The 17,024-nt window shown below is 47.7% G+C and overlaps 1 protein-coding gene across 2 annotated transcripts in view; it reads left to right on the forward strand.

Moving 5' to 3' along the window:
- The window catches only part of LOC148639157 (insulin receptor-like), a 105,724-nt gene that overhangs the window by 23,003 nt on the left and 65,697 nt on the right, over positions 1–17,024 (forward strand). For both annotated transcript variants that reach the window (XM_088622204.1, XM_088622205.1), the window contains exon 2: positions 7,681–8,229. In XM_088622204.1, the coding sequence (XP_088478330.1) occupies positions 7,681–8,229 (549 nt within the window). The remainder of the gene's footprint in view (positions 1–7,680; positions 8,230–17,024) is intronic.

The raw sequence follows: 17,024 nt of genomic DNA on the forward strand, positions 1-17,024 counted from the left end.
AAGAAGAACCGGGCAGCTTGAGCTCGGCCATCAAAAAGCCAATTATGATCCTTAGGACATCTCATTTGCACTCAGGTTCAGTTTCATGGATATATGATGTGCTGCTACTGACCGCCCCCTCAGCCAGCTTCCTGGATCCCCCTCACGAGCTCCAGCGGCGCACTGCTTCCAGTTTTCAAGTGCCTGTTACCGGTGGCTCTGACCGTGTTAAATTCTGAATCGGGAATGCGATGCTAAAAATAGTGTTCCAGCTGAAAACGCTTGCTGTTTGCCGAAGGTGGGGCGTTTGCTGGACAGGACTGCAGACAGGGCTGTCCGTGGGCTCGGGCTGACTGGGGCTGGCCTGGTCTTTGGTCTCTGAGAGCAGCTGTACCCCCCAACTGCTAGATGAACCAACTGCTTAGGCTGTAAAGGTGGGCAGATTACAGCAGGACTAAATCGGGTCTCGTCCCTCTTGTGGGTGTTTATAGCTAAGCCCAGGATGGGCACCTGGGCTTGCACTGGACTCTTCTCATTGCTTCTTTGTCTTTCTCTCCTCCTCCCCATCTTTCCTCCTGCTTCCCCTTCTCCCCTTTTCTCCTCCTTTCCTTGTTTTCCTCCTCCACTCCTTTTCCCCCCTCGACTCCCCGATATGGAAATGCCCTCGCTCCTGAAAAGACTCGCGCTGGGGCTCGGGTTACACTGGGATTCCCATTCATGCATGTGATCTCCAACTGCCTTGGAAGCTCTTACGTGTTGCTCGGTGGGTGTGTGTGTGTGTGTGTGTGTGGGCGGGCGGTCATGTTACTTCAGAAATGTCCCGTTAATTTATAAGTGCCTGCGTGTAAGGGTCATTGTTTTAAAGTTGAAGCCCCCCTCCCCCCACTCTCGCCTCCTGCATCACCAGCACACTGACACTTGCCTGTGTTGAATAAAAACGTTATTTTTATAGCGGATTTTTTCTGAAGGCCACCCTTTCACAGTGACTTTTAGAAAGCCGGCTACCCTGTGCGATTTAATTTCCCCTGCAAAGATTTGTCTGTTCTTGCTGCTGCAGGTAGGTGTGGAGTTTGAAACAACTGTTTGCGCTGTGAATGCACGGCATCTGTGTGGAGATCGACGTGGCTGTTGGTGCTTCAGTACTGATCACAATGCAGAAAAGTCTAGCATTCATTCAGCTGCGAGAGGCCAAGGACTTTGTTTTCAGCCACAAAAGAGAAAATGTCCTGTTTATGGCTAGTAAGAATGATTCAGCCAGTCCCTCCCCAGCAGTGAAGAACACCTAATTAAATTCCAGTCAACATCAGTGTGTGAATATTAAATTAACTCACCCCTGTGAGACAGCTCTGTCCTTTGGCTTAAGCGCAAATGTCCCTGCTTGCGCTTGTTTGCAAAGCCGAACCGCTTTCCGGAACTGGCCTTCTGTTTACAGAAGTCATTTAAAATGAAAACAAATCCACTAAGGAACGTCGGTGCTGAATAATTGCTGCAGGTCATGTTGACACCGAATGCAGTAGGCTGTCCGAAACAACATCCCAGAAAAGCCAGTTCAGTAGCCTGTGTGGAAATGGCTCGGTTAACTGGCAAACGGTTTGTGCTCAATGCTGCTCAGTCTGATTCCAGGAGTTTTTCCCCCTCTAAAAAGATCCTTCTATTTCTGGGTCTGAGAGGCTATATACAGGGAGCAGACGGTACGCAGAGTGCATCCAGGTTTGATGTGTAAAAATAGGACCGTATTTTTCATAGAAATTTATGACCAGGATAGGGTTTCTCTGTAAGAAAATGCAACCAATGTAATTTTAAATTGTTCACTTCACTAGAGTTTTCAACGAAGCTAGGCGGTTTTCCTAACTGCATAGAAACCACTTTTCATCTGATAATGCTAAGCAAAGGTATTTAGGTTCTGTTTCTCGGAAGTTACCCAATCCCGAATTAGGAAGGAAATGATATTGGACCTGATTACCATGTACAGTCCTTAGTCTGTTACAAGACGACCACTTAACCAAGGGCACTGTGCTAAGGCAGTGCTTTTGCCAGCTGATTCTTTTGCACTAGTAATGTCTGTTCATCCCTTGAGCAAAACCCCACCATGCATGGACCTTTTCCCAGCTTGTTGAGTTAGAGAGTTATGTTGATTTTATGTTCTTCAGAACATCATTTACACGAGAGAGAGGAGGCCCTTCAGTGTATTTTGCCCATTTGGTAGTTACAAGCTTATTGATCAGAGGATCTCAATCCAGTGCTCTCTTGAAAGAATGGGTTCTTTATGAGCTCAGTGTCCAATTTAAAATCAGCCGAATTGTCATTAGTGTGATTGTGATTACCGCTGGGCAGCATGGTGGAGCAGCGGTTAGCACTGCAGAGCTGGGGCCTTGGGTCCGATTCCAGACCTGGGCTGCTGTCTCTGTGGAGTTTGTGTGCTCTCCCTGTGAGGAGCTGACGTCCTGTCCAAGGTGTAGCCTGCCTTGCGCCTGTTGCTTTCTGCGACGGGCTCTGGTCCCCCCCCCCACATTCCTGAATTTAAAGAAACGGGATAAAAAATGGGCGATCGGATGATTTGCCCATCCCCATCGGGGATGGGGGTGGGGTGATGGTGAGGGTTTTGGAAAGTTTACAGCTTCTGAACTGAAGGACAAGACACAGAATGTCACTGGCAGCTCCGTTTTAGCTGTTACTGATCGCTGTGTTTCTGAGTCTTCATCTGGATGGCTGCTGTGGGAGGGGAAGTCACGGCAGGTTTGGAGCAAGGCCGCCAAGCACGTTCTTAAATTCCATTTTCCCAGCCTGAGAGACAACCCTCCCGTTTTCTATGGAATCTCTTCTGTGAGACCGTGCAAAAGCTGGAGTTAAATGCAGTGCTCTGACCCTTTAGTTTTTTCCTCTTGACCTGGGTAATGTAATTCCCCAGCCAGACCTGCCAGATTCTGGAAGGAATTTGCTTTGATTAGAAAACCCTTCAGGATTCACAAAGCAAAGCTCAGTCGCTCAGCCCACGTTGCATGTGTGGTGTAATTTCGGCTCTGAAATCAATGTTTTGGAATAGAGGAGGCTTTTGTTTTTGATTAATTAAACACAGCTGTACAAAGGGCAGCAGGTGTGTACTTTCTATCCATTATGTGGCTTGGGGTGGCTTTTTTTATCTAACCGTTGGTGATTCCATGGCAAGGTGTGTTTCTTACATTATCTGGGAGAAGTTTTGCTTCTAACGCTTAACCAGATTGCAGTGACAGGCCCCTTAATTCAGGCCAGCGTTAGCTATCTGCTGAGCAAAAACAAGCTTCAGTTTTGGTTTCATTGTCTTTTATGAGCTATTCTTGGCTCTCGGTGCTGTTTTTAGAGGCTTAATACTCTGAGTAGCACTTCTCCTTGGCTGGTGAGTGCAGCCTGTTTGACTCGGTCCCCCAGGGCGTCTCAATGCAGCGCGCGATGCAGAGGTTTGGAGCGTCAGCTCTCGTGTCTGTGGGGGAGTGGGGGGGCAGGCTGGGAAGTTGGGGACCCGAGAGAAAATAGGATGGGGGGGCATATGACCCCTTCTAGTGTAGCTTCTTGGCTGCAATTTGCATACATCTGGAGGTCAGGTAATCAGCCAGCGCTCTCTGAACTTCAAGCCAAGTCCTCTTCTGAATCATTGAACATGATAGGCTGCTGCTCGGCCAGTGAGTGTAGATGGTGGGGCTTGGTGCCAGAGAGCACAGAGCAATGACAGAGCTGTCTAGGGAGGTCCTCCATAGACCAGCTCCACAGGATGGGTTACTCTTGCCTCAGGTGGTCTCCCTTTATACTGGCAGCAGTTCCCCCTTTCAAGCAGTCCCTGTCGGTGACCTGCAGCTCTGACTGGTTTCAGATGTCATTTCTCAGAATACGACTGAAAAGGCAGATCCAGGAATTAAGGAATCTCTTGATTGTAGGGCTTGAATTAAGTGGTTAGGGGCTGGAGGGGGGTGACTTCATATAAGGCAGATTGTGCATGCCCAGAGTGGGTATCACTCTGAAGTGTGCCTCTAGCTCTAAAGCCAGCTGATGGATCCTGTTCTACCTGGGCTCCTCAAACACAATGTGCAGTTCTGTAGCAATGCAATATGAACCATGTGTGGCAGGGTTAGATGTTGGCTGAACATAGATGTTCTTTGCTGGAATATTAATATGTAAGCTGACGAATGTAACTGTCACCACATTGTAGTTTTCCTACCCTAAATAATTTAGCTAGTTTAAAATAACTCAAATATATGCATTAATCAGAATGCAGCATTGATGCTTTAATCATATGCATTATTAATATGTAATAGCCAGGGTATCGGCTTCATCCACAGGAATGGGCAGCTTGTTCCAGATCCCTACAACCCTTCGTGTACAGAAGCTGCTCCTTCTCAGTTTTCAAAGCACATCCCTGCCATTTCCACTTGTCATCTGGTTTGTGTTTCCCCGTTGATCCAGGACTTGCCTGTTGGTTTGATGTCGTCAATACCTTTGAGGGTTTCGAATTCTCCGATATGTCCCCTAACAGTCTGTTCGGCTTGTGGCTAAAGAGGTTCAGAGTTTTGATCCAAGTTGGAGCTGGAATGGAGACTGGATTTTTTTTCTATGTAATGTGCAAAAGAAACAGTACTGTTTTAAAGTATCTAACTTACTTGGTTTCACTACAATAGTTTGTGTATTTCGGGAGCACACACGCTCAGATTTCTTGCTGTGGGTTGGCATGTGTGATTTAGCTGTTTTAAAGCAGACTGTCCCTTGTGAAGGGAGTCAGCACCTCACACCAGCCGAATAGATTTGCTCGAGAAGAAAAGACAGCTTTTTTTCCTCCTTCCAGACTGTGTCTATGGTAACAGCTGAGCCTTGCTAGCCCATTTAATCAAATGTTTGGTTTCTGCCGACTTTGTACTATATGCTGCATTTTATTTCCTGTGTTTTTGTCTGGTGTCTAGTTGTAAAAACACACGTATGAAATTATGCTACCGTGACCGTGAACTTTACACCTGCAGGAAGTGTTAGATTGGTTTGAGTTTTCATGGGAGGAGCAAAAAGTGATACAGCTAGTGTTTTTTTGTTTTGTTCTGTGAATTGGAAGCCCAGATATTCAGGATCATTGAAGTCAAATGAACACTGCACATGGCAAGGATCAATCTGTAAGAGGTGACCACAGGGTAGTGTAGGAAGATTCACTTTCCTGCCTCTCTCAACTGGCAAAGCCTCGTCGTTTAGTTAATTCTGCAAAAAAGTGCTGATCAACAGTTAAACCTAAAGAGCAGCCAGAAGAATTTGCATTGATTAATCGCTTCACTCCGTGTCATTTTAACCCTCACCCGGAAAATAGTCTGAATAATTTGTTCTTGCAAATCCAATGCGCTTTGGCAGCTGGGGGTGGATATTTGTTTAAATATCTAGATTGGCGTCCTTTCCTGTCGACGCCGTTGATCTGAAAAGTCAGACCTGTTCCCTGTTGTGCGTGCACCCCCCCCTGTCCTGGAGCAATCTCTTGTCTGTTCACACTTGCCACGGCTTGTTGCCATGGAGCAGTGTTGCTCTTTTATGTTGTTTACCCGAATAAGTCTTAAGGGGCTTGATGTAACCGTATATTTGTTTTTGTAATCCAAGGCCTCGTAATTGTGAGCAATATCGTAACACCGCCATAGTCGGCTTGCGACATCATCTCCACTGTTTGATCTGCAGCCGTTGATCTACGCCGCTCCTGCTCTAGTTTAAACAGAGCAAACCTAGTTACCGATGACCGCATACAGTACGTGAAGGCGGATGACAGGCAGATCTTTGGTTGTTGCACAAACATCCCATCTGCCAAAGGCAGCGACAGACAAACATTTTCTCTCCTGTCTAAGTGGCTTTACGTCCTGCTTACAGGCTCAGTCTGCAGCCGAATTGATTCCTTGACCCAGGTAAGGTGTGCCCCAGCAAGTGGGCAGCGGTGTGGTGCGGCCAGTGAGGTTCTGGACTTGAGACCAGAATGTTGTGGGTTCGAACCCCCCGGGTCCGATACTGCCGTTGTCCCCTTGAGCAAGGTGCTTCACCCAAATGACTCCATAAAAAAATCTAGATGAAACAGATTTGGTTGCAAATGAAATTGCGTTGGATCAAAACAGCAGCCAAATAAAATAAGAAGTTAGTTGTAGTTGAAAGTGCCGTTGGGTCAAGCTGTGTCCCTGCAGGAGGTTGGAGGTGTTGTTTGTGCAGATTCAGAAATTCAGGATCATTGCTTGCTGTAGTTGCACTGCGTTGCAACTTGGAGTCGGCTCAGTGTTGTGTTAGTGCTGGCAGAAGAATGCACCTGGGGAATTTGACTCTTCTTTCATAAGGCTTGATTAGTTTCACTATGAGACCGAAATCATATCTGAAAGTCCTAACGGGTTGGCGGTTTTAGTGAGCAATTGATAGGGTTAGAATAGGGCTGCCCCAACCTGACTTGTTTTTCAAGATGACCTTTCCTTGTATTAAGCCCTTCAATGGGCTTTTAGCTGGCTTAATTAGGCCCCATTGTAGCACCTGAAAAGGCTGTGAATTTGAAGATGGCTTATTGAGTTATAAGTGACTTTGTTTCTAGCCATCAAAGAGTAAAGGTTTTTTTTTTTCAATTAAGTAAATTAGTAGTTCACAATTAAGGTTTTTGTAAATGGCTCAAAAAAGCAGAAGGCACTGCGTGGGGTGGTGGGGGGACTGCTCACCCAGGGAGATGCTGTCTGACAGGCTGAGAGCTCCGAGACTGCAGCAGCACAGGTAGAGCTTTGGCTGGTGGGGTTGTCTCCGTGCAGCGATGGCTGTTTCCTTAGAGACCACACTGACCTGTCGGCTCCCGCCTGCAGGCATCACAGAATAATTCACTTATTAGGGGAAAGCGGCCTTTACCATAAGCACAGAATTGCTGTAAACAGCACAGCCCTGCCGTGTTAGAATGAACAGTCTCAAGGTCTAGTGTCTGTTCTGTTACCTGCAGGATCAGCCTGTCGGCGCCTGTGATTTTACTCTGGCCATTATTACATTGCTTGACCTACATGTGCCGTCTAATTTCTTACTGACAGAAAAGTCAAATGAAGTAGCGGGGCCTGTAGTTTTTCTTTTATAAATCGTTAACCTATTTCTCTTGGGTTCCAATCAAAATAAAGAACCAATTGCAAAACGGATAATATATTTCTTAAACAAAACCCGAGTCACCACTGCTGTTTATTGGTGATCCATTGGCTGTAGCTAAGCCTGGCTGGTTTGTGTCCAGTATAAACTCTTCCCTCGAGCACGCAGAGAGGCTCTTGTTCGGTCAGGGATCATTACAGTTGATTGCTTGCTTGGGCAATGGCGTGGAGGAATGACGTATTTCTTTACGCAAAATGTTTTTGCTAGAATGCCTCCTGGAGTCAGGTGTGATCAGCCAAGTATCTTTTTTCTAACAGTGATATACCCATAAGAGAATCCTAGAGTATGCTCAATTTATTGTTTGAGTACTGACACACAAGCTTGTATGCATAGGTCCATGTATGGCTTTTTTAACTCTAACCTCATATTTTACAAAATGCTTCATGGGTTTTCTCAAAGTTGAAAATGGAGAGAGCTTTGGAGGGGGGTGGCGGGGTAAGATTTATACAACTTGGAATGCTTTTAGGACTGTTTGATGTTTTCATCTAAAATAATTGAAGCCTGTCCAGCCCTGTAAAGGCAACAGATTTTAACATGATTTGGCTCCTTTTTTTTCCTGCGCAGTTTGCAAGAGCATGGACATCCGCAACAACATCACCCACCTGCACGCCATCGAGAACTGCACGGTGATCGAGGGCCACCTGAAGATCCTGCTCATGTTCAAGACCAAGCCGGAGGACTTCCGGGGCCTTCGCTTCCCCAAGCTCACCATGATCACGGATTACCTGCTGCTGTTCCGCGTCTACGGCCTGGAGAGCCTGCGGGACCTCTTCCCCAACCTCACCGTGGTCCGCGGCACCAACCTCTTCTTCAACTACGCCCTGGTGCTCTTCGAGATGCTGCAGCTGAAGGAGATCGGCCTGCACAGCCTGATGAACATCACCAGGGGCGCCGTGCGCATCGAGAAGAACCCAGACCTTTGCTACCTGTCCACCCTCGACTGGTCCAAGATCCTCGACTCCGTGGAGGACAACTACATCGTCTCCAACAAAGATGACCGCGAGTGCGGGGACGTGTGCCCGGGCACCGCCAAGGGGAAGACCAGCTGCCCGCAGACCATCTTCAACGGGCACTTCAGCGAACGCTGCTGGACGCAGGACCACTGCCAGAGAAGTGAGTTGACCTGCTTTCTTGTTTTTGGTGCCCCCCACCCAGATGTGTTTGTTTTATTTACTTTAAGGCCCCCCCTGCACTATATAATGGGCAGATGGGATTTTGAGGGTCAGAGCCTAGACAGCATTGTACTGTTGGTGAGAAAAGAGACCTTATGATTAGATTGAAATCTATACACCGAGAGTGCCAATGCTTTTTTGCTGGCATAGTCACTCCCAGCATCCTTTCTCTTAGATGAACCCACTCTCTGGCTGTATTTAATATACAGGGGCCGTAGTTGGGTAGCAGCCAGCCCTGCTGCTCCCACGCTCTTGGAGCTTGGGATCCACTCTGGGCTCTGGTGCCTTCTGTGTGGAGTTTACACGCTCCTCTTTGGCCGTGTGGGTTGTCACCAGGGTTTCCACTCCCCTTGCACTTTCCCAGGACGCGCGGTCTAGTTCGGTTCACCTCTCTGAACACCACCTCCAGAGCACCTGGAGGAACCGTGGAGAGAACATACGAACCCCATGCGGACAGCACCCTAGGAATTAAACCCGGGGCCCCCCAGCGCTGCGAGGCAGAATGCTAACCCCCGCTTCACCAGGCCGCCCGTGTTGATACACACCTGCTTCAGTTTCCGAGCGTTAGGTTGTGTGTTGCGAATGCGTCTCTGATCCCCTTCAGCGAGTTGAGGGGCAGGGCTGTGCAGGGAGGCGGGGGGCAGAGCAGGGCAGCAGGGAGTGGCCTGGCCGTGTGCTGTCCTTCGGTCACAGAAGGGCAGGAGGCAGGTACGACCCCCCCCCCCCGCCCCGCGTCATGTGATTAGCACTAGCTCAGTCAAGTGGTGTGTCCGAGCCGGCGCTCTCGCGGCAGAATGTGATGAAATGTTTCCCAGCCAGGGGAGGGAGGAGGCTATGCCAGTGCTCCGCTCGAGAAGAGGCTACTGAAGGGGGAAACTCTCCGCGGAGGGAACGTGCCCCCCCCCCCCTTTTACTTCAAATCACGTTGCAAGACCACCTAAAGTTATTTGCAGACGTGAAAAAAAACGGCCTCCTCGAGTCTAAATTTAGTTGAAAATCTTTACTACTTGCTGGAAGGAGTGAGTGTTCAGTGAATTTAGAAGCACAGTTGAGTTAAGTGTTTATTACGCCTCTTCTGGACTTATGGTCGCAGCGCTTCCACTGCGCTGCATGTGTTAGGATGTATATATAAATGTCTGAACACAGATGTGCATGCATAAGCACGCTGATTTATTTTGAAGTAAATGTTTGTTGGAGTTTTTGTGGGTTTTTGGACCGACCACAAAAGCACTGTACCGCCGTGATTCCTCCAAATTACTAGCTTGCAGAACGAAGACAAATAACCGCATGTTGAGCTCGTTATTGCATTTGGCTGCAGGTTAGCTCCCAGATGAAATGCTTTCTGAGATTGTCTCTGGTGTTTGTTTTTGGTTTCGCAGCGCTCTGGAAATAGCAGAGTTAGGGAAGACGAGTCCTGTAATTTAGTTTCTTCAAGAGCCTCGAGGCCGGAGAGACCACTAAGTGCTGGACAATTAGGAAAACATCACTAAACCTGCGGAGCGGGATTGTCCGAAGGGATTTGTTTTGTTTTGGTTTTCGAGTCCTTCGTTTTTCAGGACATCTTTTCAATGATCAAAGTGGAAAAAGAAGAAAATGGCAACATCTGTATTGTTTGTAGTCGGCTGCAGTGTTGCTGAGGCTTGGGTTGCGTCAGGCTGATTTCCAGGTAACACAATGTTGTAGATCTGTCTGGTTTACTAAACTGTGATACAAAGCTGTAGTTCTGTTGGTTTTATGAGACTTGAGCCTTTGTGGCATTTCTGGTTGATTATATGGAAGTGGAAAATTCTTAGTTGGGTGTGCGCTAGTGTAATATTCTTGGTTACAAGGTTTGAAGTGGTGGGCAAATACCTTTTATAAACTATTAGGACGTGTGTGAGGGGTAGGATTTCCAGCACAGTCTCCAGGCACTTCTTAGGATAGGAACACGCGTGCAGGGAAGTGTCTCTTTGGACATCAGAAATGGTAAATAAGAAAATATTGGACCAACTGGGCATACTTCAGTGTTTTTCCAGGAAGGTAAGCCAATAAATGAAATGCTCCAAAATTATGCCAGCTCTTGAACAAGAACTGTACTATCTCAATAAATGCTGCAAAGTCTTCATTTTAAAAAATTATGTACACTTCTTTGTGACGTTTTCATTAAAACCTATTAGTGTGAAGTGTTGGAGTGGATGACATCTCATTTTAAATAGATGATCCCCATCATTAATATTTGTCCCTTTCTACACATCCTTTAAGCTAAAAGGTTGCTTCTTTTGTATTGTAAAATTAAGATCCATCTAGATTTAACTCTCTTCTTAAAAAACAAATTGCTTAAATTTCATTTGGCAATCCCCAAAACATTGTTCCTGAGTTAAGAAGTAAAACTGAGTGAAAAGGACAGAATAATGCATAATGTCTGGGACTTACTGAAGTGGATATATGTCTCTCTTTGACTTTCACCTGCAAGCTTTTAAGTAACTCTAAAGCTTGAATGTTGAGCTGTTACTTTTATTCCGATTTATCACCCGTTGACGACCAAGACCCTACGCACCAGGACCGAATGTTCAAGTTTAATTCCAAAGTGTCTTTCCCATTTGGTTTGATGGCCTCTTGTTGTTGTGGCTTTCACCAGCTGGGACTCGGTGTTGGCAGCCCTGTCACCGTGTTAGTTACTGCTCTGCGAGAGGTGGTGGCTCTGTGGTTTGCAGGGAAATGGAGAGCACTCCACGGCTCTCAACCGACGAGCTGTTACGTGACCTCACGAACCAGCCTTCTAAAACCGTGGCAGGATGAGCCGTGACGCGAGCCGAAGGGTGAAGAAGATGAATCCGAGTCCCCTTCCTCTCGTGGAGTTTGAGCGAGAAGAAGAAAACGGACCGGTCTGATAAGAATTGGGCTTTCTCCTGCTGTGATGGCTGCCAGGTGGCTGTGGAAGCTGCATGAGAACTGTTGTAAAAATGTGGAAGAACCCCTCACAGAAACAGGAGATTTCTTCTAAATACGTAGGGAACAACCTTGGAATGACCTTTGGCTGTGATGTATTTAAGGAGACTAAAAATCCACAGTCATATTTATTTTAATGCTTGTGGTGGGGGGTATTAGTGATTACTGAAATGTGTATCGTTCACATGGCCTGATTCTAATCATCTTGAACAATGGAATTGGCACTGTGCTTCGTGCCTTTTCTTGCTTTGTTTAGCCGAAATCCCTGCCTAGTGGAGTGAACGGACAATAATCCCGGAAAAGCCAAGGGAGCGTGCACACAGTTCCCTGGGATTGGTCTTTTTCAAGAGGTTTCCCACATCCTTGACAATGAGAGGAAAAATAAAAAAGGGGGTGAGAGTACAAGAACCTGATCCCCAACCCCCCCCCCCCCCCTTCAGGATCAGTAATATCTTTCCTCTGGCACACCAAGTGCTGTTATTGTGAAGTGGCGTTTGAGTGTGTAGACATCAGCTCTTGCGCAATGCCAAAGTTTTTCAGGTCAAAGTTCAGCTGCAGAAGGCTGTGCTTATTTTGGTGGCTTTAACTCTGTCTTCTCCGCCACACATTCCTAGGCATCTCTCAAAGTAAATGTGTTTTACTAGAAGTCTAGTCTTGGTGAAGAAAAATGACAAGTATGTACCGTTACTGCTGTTTTTAGCCCGTTATGCTCAGTCTTAGTTTTGGGAACAGTTTTCATTCTCTGTTTTAAGTAGGAGAACAGTACAGTAGCTTTGACTCACTTGTGGATTGCTCTGCAGGGTTTCTCGCTCTTTTTAAGTGGCTTGTGTCTAATTTCAGTTCACCTTCGTTTTCTTCCTTGAATCCCAGGAAACGTAAGCGATGGTAATCCCTATCCCTTGAGCCACAAATCTCAACATCATGTTTACTGCCAAAAGAAAGTATGCCAACTCTCTCTCTTCAAGGTGCAAACGGCACTGAAAAATTGACATCGGGTACATGCAGAATGTTAGTTTTCTCCAGTGCCAAGAAGCAACTGGCACTCGTGCACCAATGCATTTTGTGTAGACAACACGTCAGGGTCTGGCCACCAAGGAGAGAAGCTCGTTCACACAGCGTGCTGGTTCTTGGGTCATACCCGACCAGCACCGCATGTCCAAAACGGCTTCCCGACTTCCTCTCGGGGCTGAAGTGAGCCGGGACAGGAGGCGAAAGGACATGTGTGCTGGCGATCCAGTTCACGGGACCTTCCAGGGCTGGGTCCCGAGGGGCCACCTCGACGTCTCCGCTGCGGTCATTGACATCGGCGTGCGCTTCCCCGCGAGGTCCGAGCCAGCCGATTTATGACCTTGTGCGCCAAGTGTTGGACCGTGGATTCGCTCCGCTTTCTTCCCGTTGTCAAGCAGGACGGTACGAGCGTAGATTTATGCGCGAGTCGCTGGATACAATTGTATAGCTCCAGCCGCCCATTCCTCGCTCCTTGCTTCTCGCTGTAAATCTGCAAGGCAAGAGGCCTAGTGTTCTCTCTTCCTTCCCTGCTCTATTTTTATTCCCTGTAATTAACTGCTGACATCTTCAGACTGTAGTTCAGCAGAAAACCAGGGAAATGCGTCGATCTGAAAGGGGGCCAGAAAACTATCCTCTTGGGCAGGTGTACCTTTTCTCTTGGGCTTTGGCCATCTCGATATCGCCAGCTTGTGTCCGCTTGGCCACAGCTGCTTCACTGTCAGCCTTTTGCAGCAGTCAAGGCAGAAGAGGGTCAGCCCAGAACAGTTCAGGGACCATCAAGCCGATTTAAGAGGTTTGGCTGGAGAAATCTTATTCCAGAAGCTGAGATTTTTTTTTTCCCTCGCATTCAGAATGGTTTGACTCCACGTCAACTGCCGTGAATATGGAAGACAAGTTCAAGACCGTCAACGAATATAGTCTTCAGCTTAGAACATAAGAACAGTTACAGACGAGAGGAGCGCATCCAACCCATCTAGTCCATTTGGTAGTCAGAAGCTCGTTGGGCTGACGATCTCACTTATGCAGTCATTTCTAGAAAGAAGGCAGGGCGTCACCTTCCACAGCTTGTCTGGGTAGCATGTTCTGGGCTCCTGTAACCTGATGTGAGAGATGTGACTTGTGATAAACATGGTCATGTCTGGATGGCGATGCAGTGGAGCTCAGGGAATTTCTCTTGGATTTTTCTCTGCAGACATCGGGCTAATTGCATTGACAATTACTTGAACAGTGGATGAATGGAGTTTCTGAAATAGCCTTCACTTGGAAAAATAGCACAATGCAAGTGTGTAAACCTGGAGCTGGAAACCAACAGAACCATTGTTAATGCACTAAAGAAAAAACAACTTTGCACATGGCGAAGTGTGGCAGAAGAGAGGAACTGCAGTCCTTAGGGCTCTAGAGGCTGCTTGCCTTCTGCTTCTTGACTAGTGATTGCAAAGCAGGTGCCCTTTTGGTCCTGTCTCATTCTCTCCCTCTGCCTGCTGTGGTGCACACTATCAAAATTTGTTTTGCTAGAGATGAAAAAACAACCTCTCCCCCCCCCTTTTCTCACCGATGCGCACCAAGTGTCTGGACAGAAACATGTTGTACCCTGCTAGACGCTTCTAAGAAAAAAATCTTAAGCACTGAGCTCAGGGGTTGAATTAATCCCGTTAATCAGAGTGCACATTTCCATCCCCCTTGGTGTAAATCGGAACACTGGCTTCCCTCATCCCTGTTCTCTCAGTCAGGCACTTCACCTCTCAGCTCGAGTACTGAGATGCATGATGCTCTCGATGCAAGGTGGTGAAAATGCCGCAACAAAAAACAGAGGCTGTGTGCATGTGAGATGCCTTTGTTACACCCCACGTTAGGGACACAGAAATCATAGCAGTGCAAACCCAGGGCTGAAATCCAGCGTGCTAAAATCTGGCGTCCCCTGATCGGCCCTGAATGATCGGCCGTCTTTTAAAGGTTGCAAGGCTTTGGATCAGAGGTTAGCTTCTAAATATGGGGCGTCGGTAAAATCTTCGCCCCTCCTGGATTTTCATCTAGCGGGTTGGAAACTGCAGACGTGCTCGGGGGATTAATAGTTGATGGAGACGAGCAGGAAACGGCAAACTGAAGCAGGGGAGCCTCAGAACTGAAGGACCGTTGAAAGCTGTGGCCCCGATCACCATGGGGTTGCATCAGGGACCCGGGTTCGACTTCTTTTGGAAAGCCCATGTCCTAAGTTGCAAGTAGACATTATTTCCTTATAAGAAGAAAAATATCAGTCCTTTCAGCACCTTGGGGATTGTCATGCTCCTAGCGAGCGCTTCTTTGCATTTGGCAGGTATTGGCTATACTAACGACATCCCTTCCAGTGGCTTTCTGGTCCTCAGCTCTTCATCTTCGAGATACTGGAAGCGGGTACCCATGACAGGATCATGCCGTGCAGGGGCCTTGGGCTGGATGTCCGCAGGGGGCTTCCTCACCTCCGGTATGAGCTATGGCAGGAATGACAGGAATTCTGAATGTGAGCAAGTGGAGTTACTCAGGGTTCTTGTTTCGTGTCGGATCGCCTGTTGCTGAGGATTTTCATGGGCTTGTTTTTGTTCAGACTCTCCCTTACAGGATTTCAAGAGAACTTTTAAAGGCCGAAACATTAGTAATTTCATCTTGAGAGAAGTCCTGAGTAGATCAAACCAGCAATTGGAATTAATGGCGAGCGTGGGTTGCGCTGTATGACCCGGGCATCACGGGTTCCAGTCCGGATCTCGTCTGGTTGGCAGACTTGAACAATGTCACAGCAGCAATGCGGTGTCGAGGTTTAGGATATGGCTTAGTCACCCAGTGACACTTGGATCCCTGAGATGTCCTGGGGGCCTGCAGGCTTGAGGGAACTGTACGTCGCCATGGAGCTTGTAGCGTTCAGTGGAGCAGGTCTGCACTTCCTTTGGGTAGCCTGGGTCTCTTATTCATTTTAATATTATTGGTGGCAAAATATAATGCAAAACATTTCTTGAATTTGGTTATGCACATAGCCTGCCCTAGAGCTTCCCCGTTCTTTGAGAGCAGCCTTGCTGCTGAAGGTGTGCCACTGCCCAGAAGCCCTTTCCCTTCCCCAGCATTCCCTCTAAATCCCTTCTGCAGCCCCCGGGAGACGCCGGAGTGGCCTGCTGACGTGTGAGGGTCAGCTACCTTTGATCTGCACTGCCTCAGCATAGCGCAATGCTGCCTAATTGACTATTTCTGCTGAGCAGGTCTTGTTTGATCTTGTTGTGGTGTACAGCCGCTGCTGATCACTGGGGACACGGCTCTGCAGTTCACATCAGCACTCTCAACAGGTCATGTGCTTGGTATGTGTTGTGAGCAGGAAAAAAACACATCACTTTGGCTGTTAAATCATGTCTGTTCTAAACCTTTTTTTTCCCCTTTTGCCTAATAGGGGGCAAATTAAACCCTGTATCTGGAACTGCTGTTACTAATTAACCATTGGCTAATAAATTGCACATTTGTTGAGCATGCTTTTTTTTCCCTCCCATCAGTCTCTGCTTACATCCCCTCTTGTAGATGGGAATTGCCAGGCTTGGGCTGCTCCTCTGCTCCTCTTACTCATTTTGTGGATTATCGTTTATCTGTCCCTTTACTCCGAGAACAGCCCCTTCCGCCTGCCCCGCCCTGCCCGCTTCGCTGTTCGATGTTCGTGGAAATAAAAGCAGAGTTTTGTTATGGCCTCCTGGAGATGAGAGGAGAAATTCCGCTGGTAAAAACCAAACGTGTCATATAATGTCATTATAAAATGCCCAAGGCCACCATGTAGGCGCAGTTACCAGTGAAAGCTGTTTCACTGTCAAAATAGCTGTGTGGGATATATTGTGAAATTGAGCTGCAGCCGAATTCAAACAGGACGCCCCTCTTTTAACAGTTTCTATGGAACATGCTTAACATAACATAACATCACCTTATTAGCCATATACAATTTCATTCATTAGGAATTCGTCTTTCCATGAGCCACAGACACACAGACAGGGAGAGAAGCCTGGGGTCAGAGTGCAGGGTCAGCTATTGTACAGTGCCCCTGGAGCAGCTGGGGTTAAGGGCCTTGCTCAGGGGCCCAATGGAGTAGGATTCCTCTGCCAGCTGTGGGATTTGAACCGGCAACCTTCCAGACACAGCCACAGATCCTGAGCCACAGAGCCACCGCTCCTATTTTTGCTGTCTTATTTGCAGTCGCAGGCGATGTGACTTTCAGAACTTGAAACACTTTCATGGGGATCCCCTCCACCACCACCACCACCAGTGTGTACCCCCACCTGGATGATGCACCAGTCTGCTCCCCACACACCAGCTCTCAGTGGGGAGGAGAGCAGAGTGATGAAGCCAGTTCAGTGATGGGAATCATAAGGAGGGAATCATTAATTGGTAAGGGCGAATGGGAAATTTGGCCAGGACACAGGGATCACACCCCTACTCTTTTCGAGAAACGCCCTGGGATTAATCATGGGGGCCTGCTTTGTCGTTCTTGTCCGGCAGGGTTCTGGCCTCGCTCTGCGTGAGCGTTGCTCCGGTTCCGTTTACAAGAGCCCCCTCTGCAGCCAGTCGGTTCACTTTGCCCCTTGGTGACAAACACCATGTCAAAGACGTTCTACTGAGGAGAGAGAGAACCTGCAGTAGGAGTCGGTACAGCTGGGCAGTGAAATTGAGAAATGAGCTTAGGCATCAGGGCACAACTATCAGCTGGTACAGTGCCAGGGGATTACAGCCTCTCCTCCTCCTCTTTCCCCAGCCCCTCCGTTTTGAAGTGTCCCACGCTGGAATGCCCATGTGTCCTGGAGA

This window comes from Lepisosteus platostomus, chromosome 27, assembly GCF_059453375.1.
Source record: "Lepisosteus platostomus isolate fLepPlt1 chromosome 27, fLepPlt1.hap1, whole genome shotgun sequence".
NCBI lineage: Eukaryota > Metazoa > Chordata > Actinopteri > Semionotiformes > Lepisosteidae > Lepisosteus > Lepisosteus platostomus.